The sequence below is a fragment of the Zea mays genome, chromosome 10 (assembly GCF_902167145.1).
Source record: "Zea mays cultivar B73 chromosome 10, Zm-B73-REFERENCE-NAM-5.0, whole genome shotgun sequence".
NCBI lineage: Eukaryota > Viridiplantae > Streptophyta > Magnoliopsida > Poales > Poaceae > Zea > Zea mays.
This window is the reverse complement of record NC_050105.1, coordinates 150,078,792-150,090,099: the sequence shown is the minus strand read 5'-3', so window position 1 is coordinate 150,090,099 and position 11,308 is coordinate 150,078,792. Positions and strand designations below refer to the sequence as shown.

At 49.8% G+C, this 11,308-nt stretch overlaps 2 protein-coding genes across 9 annotated transcripts; both read left to right on the top strand.

The window, feature by feature from the left end:
- Nucleotides 1-1,160: 1,160 nt before the first annotated feature.
- Nucleotides 1,161-5,492, top strand: LOC103642187 (pentatricopeptide repeat-containing protein At3g50420). Of its 3 annotated transcripts, XM_035963583.1 has the most exons (4): nt 1,210-2,484; nt 2,564-3,608; nt 3,691-4,043; nt 4,554-5,492. In XM_035963583.1, the coding sequence occupies exons 1-2, from the start codon at nt 1,263-1,265 to the stop codon at nt 2,569-2,571; spliced, it is 1,230 nt and encodes a 409-aa protein (XP_035819476.1). In that variant the 5' UTR covers nt 1,210-1,262; the 3' UTR covers nt 2,572-3,608; nt 3,691-4,043; nt 4,554-5,492. The 3 variants fall into 3 exon arrangements, with proteins under 3 accessions (XP_020401486.2, XP_035819476.1, XP_020401487.1); XM_020545897.2 differs by having other exon boundaries at nt 1,161-3,608; XM_020545898.3 differs by lacking the exon at nt 3,691-4,043 and having other exon boundaries at nt 1,210-3,608.
- Nucleotides 5,493-8,325: 2,833 nt separating this feature from the next.
- Nucleotides 8,326-10,835, top strand: LOC100276102 (uncharacterized). 6 transcript variants are annotated; one of them, XM_020544973.3, is made up of 7 exons: nt 8,415-8,794; nt 9,039-9,154; nt 9,667-9,719; nt 9,813-9,920; nt 10,005-10,104; nt 10,182-10,347; nt 10,447-10,835. In XM_020544973.3, exons 4-7 carry the CDS (start codon nt 9,831-9,833, stop codon nt 10,511-10,513), a joined length of 423 nt encoding a protein of 140 aa, XP_020400562.1. In that variant the 5' UTR covers nt 8,415-8,794; nt 9,039-9,154; nt 9,667-9,719; nt 9,813-9,830; the 3' UTR covers nt 10,514-10,835. The 6 variants fall into 6 exon arrangements, with proteins under 6 accessions (XP_020400560.1, XP_020400562.1, XP_020400561.1 ...); XM_020544972.3 differs by having other exon boundaries at nt 9,585-9,719; XM_020544971.2 differs by lacking the exon at nt 9,667-9,719 and having other exon boundaries at nt 8,326-8,794.
- The last annotated feature ends 473 nt before the right edge of the window (nt 10,836-11,308 follow it).

The following is an 11,308-nucleotide window of genomic DNA, read 5'->3' as shown; positions in this document are numbered from 1 at the left end:
ATTTAACAATAGAAATAGTAATTATATTCATAGTTTCACAAACCACGTCAATATAACACCAAATTAGCACAATTCATCACTCATTAATTCATAATTCACTTACATGTTCATCAGTTTAATCCATAATTATATTTGCATAGACCAAATTAACACATAGACATAGTTCATTAATTATTATATTGATTCATAAGCCATAGGCACCTCACATATATATAACATGTTCATCAATTATTCTGTAAATGATATGCGTATAGTTTTGTTTTGCTGGAATATGGTAGCTCGTTTAGCTCGCGAGCTGGCTCGTTAACGAACCGAGCTAGGTTGTCAGCTCAGCTCGTGAAAAAGTTTAAACGAGCCGAGCCGAGCTGACTATGAACCGAGCGAGCCAGCGAGTCACGAGCATTTCGTCTAGCCCTATTTAGAAGTACGCCAAGGTGGCTAACCCTTGAACACATAGGATTCCAGAAAGTTCTAATGCCCCCCTGACTATCCGGAGCCCCTAGCTGTGACGGACGTCTCCCTTGAGTACCCACGACCTTGGAACTCCTTACTTAGCGGCACCGAGGGCCGAGGGGGATGCACTGGTTTATGATCCAGTGAATCAATGGGCGAATCAATTATTCGTTAGTGGTGGATGTAGCTTTCAAAACTCAAATAATCAACGAGATGATGGTGGTGGTCAACCTTTAGTGACATCTTTGTTTCTATGCTGCATGCAGTTGTTGCACAGACTTCGTTTGTCAGGATATGGCATTGTATGAACTTATTTTCTATGTAGTTATGTAATCGTGAATTCAATGGATGTGGACATATAAATTTATATAGGTATGCGATGCATAAACTGAATTATGATGATTTTTTTGTTTACGTGTATTGAAATTATAGATGAATTATGAGGGGAAAATATGCTATGCAATCACTTATCCTGGTGTAAGCATGCAATCAAGCGATCTGGTGCATCCGATCTAGATCTAATGATGACTGTTATTTTATATTTAACCCCTTCCATCTAAAACATGGTACCTATTTTACTTTTAACCCCTTCCATATGAAACCGTTGGATCTAGATTGGATGCTCTGGATAGTTTGATTGCACGCTTGCACCAAAATGAGTGATTGCACAGGATATGTCCTCAATTATGAGAACGAGGGTTGTGCAGTGCAGGAACTATTGTCTAAAATGCAAGATGGTTCGGCACTGTCGGACACCCGTGCAGCACTGCGCGCGCACGTGCACTGCCCCAGCGCGCGTGCCGCTCTCCATGTCGTTGCGCCTCGGCTTCCACAACCTGGAGCCGGCGCTCGCCGCGGCGGCCGAGGCGCTGTTCGGCACCCGCTCCCCGCCGCGCGCCGTCCTCCGCCGCGCGCGCGCGCTGCACGCGCTCCTCGTGGTCTCGTCCCTGCCGTCCGCGCCCCGCCCGCCCACCTTCCTCGTCAACCAGCTGCTCGCCCTCTACTGCCGCCTCTCCGCGGTCCCCGACGCCCTCGCCCTCCTCCGCTCCACGCCGTGCCCCTCCGTGATCTCCTACAACACCGTCCTCTCCGCTCTCTCGCGCACCCCAAGGCACGCGCAGGACGCCTTCGGGCTCTTCCGCGGCCTGCACTCGTCGGGTCTCCGCCCGACCGCCCCCAGCCTCTGCGCCGTCCTCCGCGCCGCCGGCGCACTGCGCGACGGCCGCGCGGGGGCCGCGGCACACGCGCATGCCTCGGCGCTCGGCTTCCTCGCCAGCGACATTGTGCCGACCGCGCTGCTCCAGATGTACTCCGGGTGCGGGTCGCCGAGGGACGCTAACCAGGTGTTCGACGAAATGATGACGCCGGATGTGGTGGCGTGGAACTGCGTGATGCACTGCAACGTACGGTACGATTACCTGGACCGCGCCCTGCGGAAGTTCTGCCGGATGGTGAGCACTGGGCTGGCGCCTACAGAGAGCACCCTTTCTTCGGTGCTGAGTGGGTGCGGGCGCTCTGGGGACTTGCACCATGGGCGTGCGCTACATGGATGGGTGGTGAAATCAGAGGAGCTTGATCCTGATTTGCCTTTGCATAATGCGCTGCTTGATATGTACTGCTGCTGTGGTGATCTAGACACTGCAGTACTTGTGTTTCGGAGGATCGAAACACCAGACTTGGTGTCATGGAATACCATAATTTCTGGATTTTCTGGCGTTGCGGACGGATGGACCGCAGTGCAGGCCTTTGTGAAGCTCAAGGCTGTGTCCTCTGAATGGCTGGCTCCAGATGAGTACACATTTGCGGCAGTGGTGGCTGCAGCTGCTTCTTTACCAGCAATGTGTAGCGGCAAACCGCTTCATGCTTGTGTGATCAAGGCTGGGTTGGAGAGCAGCGTCTTTGTTGCGAATACACTTCTCAATATGTATTTCACAAATGAGGATCCAGAGTCTGCTCACATTTTGTTCGATTCCGTTATGGTGAAAGATGTTATCATGTGGACTGAGATGGTAGCTGGCCATTCTGCACTAGGTGAAGGAGAATTGTCATTGAAATATTTTATTGGCATGCTGGAGGTTGGGCACAAGGCTGATAATTTCTCTCTTAGCAGTGCTTTGAACTCCGCAGCAGATCTTGCAGGTCTTAAGCAAGGGGAAATGCTCCATGCTCAAGTGGTAAAAAGTGGCTATGAAGGAAATATTTGTGTCTCTGGAAGCCTTGTTGATATGTACGCGAAAAATGGTACTCTTCTTCGTGCCTATTCTGTTTTCTGCACCATACAGAAGCCAGATTTGAAGTGCTGGAATGCTATGATAGGAGGATATGGCAACCACGGGGATTCTGAAATGGCATTCAAACTATTTGGTGACATGATTCGTAGTGATCTGCAACCTGACCATGTAACATACATCTCACTCCTTTCTACTTGTAGCCATTGTGGACTGGTTGAGAAAGGAAAGCTTTATTGGTTCTGCATGATAAATGACGGCATTGTACCAGGGTTCAAACACTACACTAGCATGGTGAGTTTGTTGAGTAGGGCAGGTTTATTGGAGGAAGCAGTTGAGTTAATTAATAAATCCCCTTCTGCCAAGAGATATCCTGAGCTATGGAGAATTCTACTAAGCTCTAGTGTGACATTTAAAAATCTGTCAATTGGTGTTCATGCTGCTGAACAAGCACTGGAGCTGGATCCAGATGATCTCTCAACACATATACTGCTTTCAAACCTTTATGCTTCTATAGGAAAATGGGATAGTGTGTCTGAAATTAGGAGAAAGATCAGAGGGCTCATGATTGAAAAGGAGCCTGGGCTTAGCTGGATTGAGATTGAGAAAATGGTACATGTGTTTTCTGCAGACGATGAATGCCACACACGCATTGATGATTGTCGTGATGAGTTACTTAGAATAATGGAAAACATGGTACTGTTGGATAGTTATGAAAATGAAATAGTGTTAAATGGTTAGGTTGCCTTTGTTGTTAATGGAAATGGGGTTGACTTGGTCAGAAAATGCCTAAGTTGCTATGAACTTATTTCTGTTGCATGACATGCTTTCTTTCATGGCACTAAGAAAGCTGATGAGTATAACCAGATTTTTCAGCACAACAAATGATAGGAGAAGCTATATATCAAGCGTCCAACAATTTTTGAGGTATGCTTACAAACAAGCAAGTTTGAGCCTATGTTCTATTCTATGTGCCTACTAAGCAATGTGCCTATTTGCTTCTGTTCAGATTCTCCATCATGAACAGTAGAATTTCTGGCTATAAAACTTGTCCTCTGTCAAATACACACTGAAAATTGATGTCGTTCGAGCCAGTCTGCCCCGATGCCGCCTGCCGCTGCCTCCTTCCCGACACGCGACGTCGTTCGACCCCAAACCCTCCTGACACCCTCACCCCATTTTTCATCATCACGACGCCGACACATCTGGCAGGTCCCATCTCGCTCGTCGCGACGATGCGACCCATTCTCGGCGGTCGGCGAGTTTGGTGAACCAGCGAGCCCTAGCTTCTTGTCGGAGAGGCCACCTGACACCGTCCCTTTCCCGATGCCCCTGCCGTTCAAGGAGATAAACATTGGACATGTAAGTACGGCTTCGACTCGGTCAACAAGAACTTAGCGACATGTTTGATTTTTTTGTTTATATTGTTTTTTTTATTTTAACTTGTATCGTGTATTGATATGAAACTTGAATTCTATGCAACACTAGTTTTCGATCTTGCTTAATTTTGCCACATGGTTTTTTGGTCCCCCATGAATTCTCGTCCTGCGTCCGTCACTGCTATATTTAATATGTGGCTAGTAGGCCCAAATATATACACCGATATAGGATGGGGACTATGTAGAACAAGAACTCTATATACAAGGCCGAATACAACAAGGACACATACATAGACATCTAACAAGAACTCTATATATGAAACTGAATACAACAAGAACACATGCATAGGCATCTAACACCTCTCAAGTTTGGTGGTTACCGGGAATTCCCGTGGTGATGAGGCAATGCTAGTCGATGGCATTAATGGATTCGATGCAGGTATTTGTCCTTGCAAACTGCTTACTCACAAGCATAATTCCGCTTTGGCTGCAGGGCTTGGAAAATATCAATCTCTGGACATTTCATGGAACAAGTTAAATGGGAATATCCCACCCTGGCTAGGGAATCTGATGAATCTCTTGTACCTTGACCTATCAAACAATTCCTTCAGTGGGGTGCTTCCCATGAGCTTCACATGGATGAGGATTTTGGTTCCAACCAATGGCTTGAATGAGCAGTCACCAACAGAGGGCCTCCCGTTATCTTCAAGAAGAATTCAACTAGCAAAGTTTTGCAGTACAATCAAAGTCAGCAGCTTCCCACCTTCTTTGTTGGGCCAATCTTGTCAAGCTTTGGCCATCCTGTCAACCTTCATGTGCTGGACTTGAGCTGGAACAACATATCAGGGCCAATTCCTTATGAGTTGTCAAACATGGCAAGCTTCGAAACGCTGATCTCAATGGGAGCATTCCATCATCACTAACAAAGCTGAATTTCCTCTCCAGTTTGCCGTGTCGTACAGCAATGTCTGGACTGTTATCAAACATTGCAATCAGAGGATGAACACCAGGACATGTATACCTCTAAACAGATCACTCACATCATGGTCTGGAATGCACTGCATTTTGCAAGGCCCTAGAGGTCTGCGTATTTTAGTGTAATTGATAGGTTCTTTGATACTCCGTGTATCTGGGCAATGCCACATCTGAAACTCCTGATTAAATATTGGTCAAGGTACTTTGGTAGTTTCTCTGAAACTCCCAATGAAATGCTGGTCATGGACTCATGGTACCTTGATAGCTGAGACAGACGTTATTGGGTACTCTGTCAAATGTTTCCCATAAACGCTAAACTTGGGGCAAAACTATGTGTCTATTCTTTTTTTTTCTTTTCGAGATTACAGAAAGGCAGCTAAATTCAAGCCGAAATGCTTAGATGCCAACAGTGCAGATTCGTGTTAGTAAATAAATACTCTCTCAGTTATTGTCATCATAATCTTTTGAACTTATGCTATACCATATATGATGGATGTTATGCTTATAGGTTGTTATTCCAATCTGCTGCCACGGTGTGTGGGAGGTTCTGAAGGTTACATTGCTCTCTCTTGGGAGGGACAAGGGTGCCTCTCCAACATGCTGAGCAGTAACATCGTTGTGGTCCATGTTAACTACAGCAACAAAGAAGAATTGTTCTTGAACTCAGCTTTAGTGTTGTGGGAGGGAGGGTGGAGTGGCAAATTGCCTGCTTCCTTGTCAAGTTGCCCCAGTTCTAAGGATCAATCAGCCTAAGGAACAACTCGATGCACCCACCCAGGTTTAATGAAGTAGGCGCAGGCCAGGCCAGGCCAGCTGTGGTTAGTGCTAACAGACAGATAGGCCTTGTACTTGGGCTCAGCTGTAGTGTGTGTGTGACCACAATTCACACGGACGTAACAGCCAGCAGATGAGACAAGGAGCGCAGTTGAGCAGTGGAAGAAAGAAGATGCATGCATGCAGTGGGCAGGCACAGGCAGCGACCACAGTCCACACAGAGCATGGGACCGCGGCTGCAGCCTGAAACAGTCCAGCTCCAGGCCTCCAGCACAGTTGACAGCCTTGTTGTCTAGAGCGGAATCCATGTCGCCGGTCGCCACTCCAGCGTCCAGCCCCGGGCTCAGCGGCCGGAATTTCCGGGCTCACATGGCCGAGTGTCGGCGTCGAGGCCGCTGTACTTGCGACGTTAGCCGTCCGTGCACCCTCCCTGCTGGCTGCTGCAGAGGAGGTCAAGGTTGGCACCACCTGGCAGTGCTAACCACTCACTGCACGCGCACGGACAAGTGACATGTGAGACTGAGAGCCCTCAAAGAGAGAAAAAAAATGCGGCGTACGTCGTGCTTCGTGATCCTCCCACGTTCGCAATTCTTTCATGGCGGCCGGCCGGGTATCCACATGGCTACACACCAAAGGTCGTCGTCTTCCGATCGGAGGGTGGGCGCCGGACTGCCGGTGCCGGTGCCGCCTGCGCGCGGCCGGCCGGGCGGCGTGGGAGCCTTAGACCAACTCCAGCAGCGCTCCGCATGCGGCTCCGTATCCCTATTTTGCGGAGTCTAGCACACTATTCATCAGTCCAGCAGGCTTCGCATCCGGCTCCGTAAAACGCACGGCCTGTACCTGCACTCCCCATTTCCACACTTTCTCTCTCCTCTCCGCAGCTCTCTGCGGGCGCGCGCGGCTGCTGGCGGGCCCCAGGTGTCATAGACTGCATGCGGAGTGGGATGGGAAGTGTTGCTGGAAACGGAGACGGATACGGAGAGGAGAGAGAAACTGTTGGCCGCGCGTTTTAGGGATACGGAGAGGGAGTCTGCTGGAGTTGGTCTTAGCGTGCGCAGGTAGGCAAGTGGGATCGGACGGTCGGACCGGTTGGTGGGGGGCAGCGGCTGCCCGTGATGGCACGGCGCCGTGCGGTGGCGCGGCCGCGAGCGCATGCATGTGGGCGCGAGATCCGTCCAGCTTTAGCGTGCGCGTCCTCTGGACTGAAACGCACGGCCCGCATCTCGTCGGGCGACCGGAGTATGAACAGCTAGCTAGCGCTGTTCGTCGTCGACGAGGACCGCCCGTGGCCTGCCAAAAGCTCCTCGGCTAGGTGCAGCAGTGCAGCCAGCAACGTCACTGTGCACGAGCGCGGTGCTCAGCGAGCATGCATGCATGCACACCGCCGATCGGCGAGCTTGGATCTAGCGCATCGGTGATGGATCCCTCTCGGTCACACTGACGTAACCCTTTGTCCCCATCAGGCGCCGTTCGTGGCAGCGTATGGCCGTTGCTGCTACTCAACAACAAACGTCGTCTGGTCGCCATCCATCCAAGAGCCCAACACCGCCACGCTCGCTCACTGGCACCGCCTCGGTTGCCGCGCCCGTGCTGTGCGGTTGGCTGGCCCCCATTTGGCTGCACCGAGCCTATCGCCTGACAGCCCCCCCCCCCCCCCCCCCCCCCCCCCCCCCGCGCTGCGGGCTAGCTCTGGCGCTGGCGGTCTGGCCTGCGCCTGCGCCTCCTCCTCCGGTTCATGGACCTGGTCTTCGCGGCGCGGGCGCGCGAGGGGCCGGGGGGAGAGCGCCTCGTGAGCCGGCACCGTATCTGCGCAAGGATTAGAGATGCCAATGGGGACCCGATACCCGATAACCCATGGGGAATTTCCCTATTAGAGTACGGGTATGGGACAAAAATTGTCCCCATGGGTATGGATATGAGACAAAATCTCCACCCATTGAGTAAACGGGTATGGGTTTGGGAAGCAATAATCCGAACCCGATTACCCATGGGTATTTCATACGCGTACACCTGTCCTGTTTGTATGAATGAGTTGAGGCCGAATCAACCATCAAACCCGGCAGACTCCATTTCTTATATTGGTCCCAAGTACTGATTTCTTTTCTGATGGATGGATGAATGGATAATTATTCATAGATGAGTGCTTGTCGATGTGGTGATGTATGAAATCTGGATAGTTTGTGCTAGATGTTAGTACCTAGTTATTCTTTAATTGGGGATGGGGACCCATTGGGGACCCGAAACCCGAATGGGAATGGGTATGAGATGAGTTTTGTACCCATGATGGGTATGGGTATGGGTATAGGGATGTATCAAACATGATGGGGATGAGTCTGGGATGCTATAACCCGATGGGGAATTACCCATTGACATCTCTAGCAAGGATCCCTGCTGGCAAAATCAATCCAGACTACACTCTCCATATTCAACGATGCTGCGTCAGGGGGTTTCTGTAAAATATTCTTTGTAACTCTATATATTTTATAAAAACCTCCTGACGCAGCACCGTTGGATGTGGAGGGTGTGGTTTAGATTAATTTTGTTTCGTGGGAGCAGCAACGCTCTTTGCGTACAAGATACGGTCTCGAGTGAGCCAAACCAAACCAAACCGCCTCCAGCTCCAGCCTCCTGTCCTGCTCCCTTCCTCCCCTGCCTGCCTGCCGCGCACCACTCCACTCGAGTGACTCGAGTCGTCCTCCTCCCACCACCTCCCGTCCGTTGCGTTGCTCCTGCCCGCGCCTCCTCCATCCACCACACCAGTCCGTCGTTAAAGCTGCGGCATCGGCAGCACACGCCGACGGGTACAAGGAGCACTCATTGCCTCCCCATCTCGTGTAGGCTCTCCCCCTCCTCCGCGCTCCGTCCGTCTCTCATCACCGTTCCGCCGCCGCCCCACCTCTCCCTCCTCTCGCCGCCGCCTCCGAACCCGCCACGGCGCGGCGGAGATCCAACCGGACGGATCTGGATCGACCTACTCCGACACCGGTAAGGAAGCCACCGCTTGCTAGTCCGATGCATTGTCCATTCTACTCTATGCGCAATCCTGCCCTGCCCTGCGCTCAACCGAAAATCTCTGTTTCCGCAATGGATATCATGCATGTGATATATATGGATTCGTCAGCTCAGTCCATCCACTTTACTTCTTTGTTTTGCTTTCGCTACTAGTTTTCGTATTTCCCTCCGGTTAATTACAAGGCCTGACTGTTAACTTCTGGGCCTCCTTCTTCAGCTTTCCGAAGATAGATAGATAGATAACAAGGTTGTGCTGTGCTTGCTGTCTGTTGGGAAGTGGAGGAAGCTCAATAAGTTGATATCCGCCTCGAGCTCGAGGGAACCGGTGGGCAGGTACCTTTAAGATCTGACCCAGTTCTTGTCTCCGCTGTTCTAAATTCTCACAGGTTGGTTGCGCAACGGTCCAAGAAATGAGCCTAAACCAAAAGCAAAAGAAAACAACCAAACCTGTGCAGCTTTTGTTTTGTTTAGCCTGCGATGCGATGTGTCCAGTTTGAGCTCGAGTCTCGAGAGCATGCATGTGTTATCCTTTGTTTTTCTCTTTTATTCTGCCACCAACTTGTCACATTTTGCCGGCCGTTACGTCGCGTAGAATGGGATCATAATATATACTCCAGTATAAAACATAAACAAACGGCTGCAAAGCTGCAGGTTTTGTGTTCCTATCCTAGCACATAGGATAGGACATAGCCGCTGCATGTTGCGAAGGATATGAGCACGCCAGGTCCAGCCATTGATTTCTTGCTTCCTTTTTCGGTTGTAGAGTCAGTGGGCGCAGCGCATTGCCTTGCCTTGCCTTGCCTCATGATTCTCCGTTTGGTAAACTCATATTTATGACCATGAAGGATGTGGCCTACATTGCTGGATCTGCTGCTACATTGGTGGTGCCACTGATCTGGTACCTTGGTGATGAAAAAATCTATGCTGGTAGTAGCTAGGTAGGGTATTTGGGAGTACTTTTATCATGAATCGATCCGATTCTCTGTGGCAGGGCCCCCCGATCACGAGCATGGACAGAACTGCCAATAATGCGGTATTGGATATCGAGAGCCTTCCTCAACCGCCTGATAAATGCTGCTCTGGGAGTCCGAAGATGATCGTACGTCCTTTTCACTCGAAGGATTATTGTTGAACAAGCAATGGTTTAGTTTTTCTGAGCTTCGTGGTTTCTCTTCGCCTGCAGAGGGCCTTGTCGCGTAAGGGTTCGAACCGGATGGAGAGGAGGGGCGGCGGCGGCGGCGAGCAGGAGCAAGAGGATTTGGCGAAAAAACTTGTCATCAAAGGTAACAGTTTCTTGATACTTAATGAAATGGCTATGGCTTATTCCATTTATTAATCGTGCATTGGCTGTTCTCTGCAGTTGTGCCGTCTCAACTGGAGCAGCAGCCCCTGGGTCAGAACAAGGCGCTGGTCGCTCCACATTGCACACCTGTTCTTGTTGATTCTGGGGAAGGGAGGAGCAAAAGATTCATTAGCCGGTTCACGTCCATCAACCCTCGGAAGATTCTCCTCTTGTTCGCAACGCTGTAAGTGGGCAGTTCTGCTCTCTTCTCCTGTAAGCGCCACCTTCCTGGCCGCTCCTCTGATGCCCGACCGACATTGGTTCTCCTGCGCGCCATATACAGGTCGAGCGTGGGGACAACGATACTGATCTACTTCACGCTGGCGATCAACAGCAAAGCGGAGGCCTAGTCGCCTGGAGACACCCACCACCACCATTTGCGTCGGCGAGCGGGCGGCGGCAGTACATTCCGAGCTTGAGTTTTTATTTTTCTCTATTTTTGTTTGTGAGGTAGCTGCCGCGGCGAGATTAGATGCAGCCTGCCGCTCAGGTGTCTGTATCCATTGACTGAGTGAGAGACTGCTTCAGTGGGTGTCATTCTTCCTCGCGTGTATGTATATTGGTGGAATCGTTGATGTGACTTTTTTAGTCTTCAATTATGTGCAGCAGATCATGTATATAACAGGAGATCTGTTGAAGACAGATCGGCAGAGAAGTTCAATTCGGATTAAACCGGCTGTTTGGACTCCTGCAGTTTTAATGCATAGAGACAAAAAAAAACTATAACAGTAGAAGCTGGTATGAATTAAAGCCAAGTAAATATAAGACAAATGACCATAAATTGAACAGTGATATATATACAGGAGGGCTGGTACAGTGCTATACATGGCCCTTCTTCTAGTTATAAGACTGTCACTCTAAAATAGAAAACGTAGAATTATAGATGACACTGTATGCAAAAATAAGTTTAAAATAGGGGTGGAATAGGGGATGTGATAAGAGATCTGCTAGAGATAGCCTAATGACCATAAATTGTACTTCGGGTTTTTTAAAAAGAAAGCTGCTACTTTATTTTTCACTGAAAATGGTTTCTAATATAAGATCTTTGGTTGTCCTTCTATCCAAGAGATGGAGCTAGTAGAGAAGCCTGGAGTTAACGCTGTTGGGAAAGGAGAAATATTAGCGAAGAAGACAAGATAGTCAAG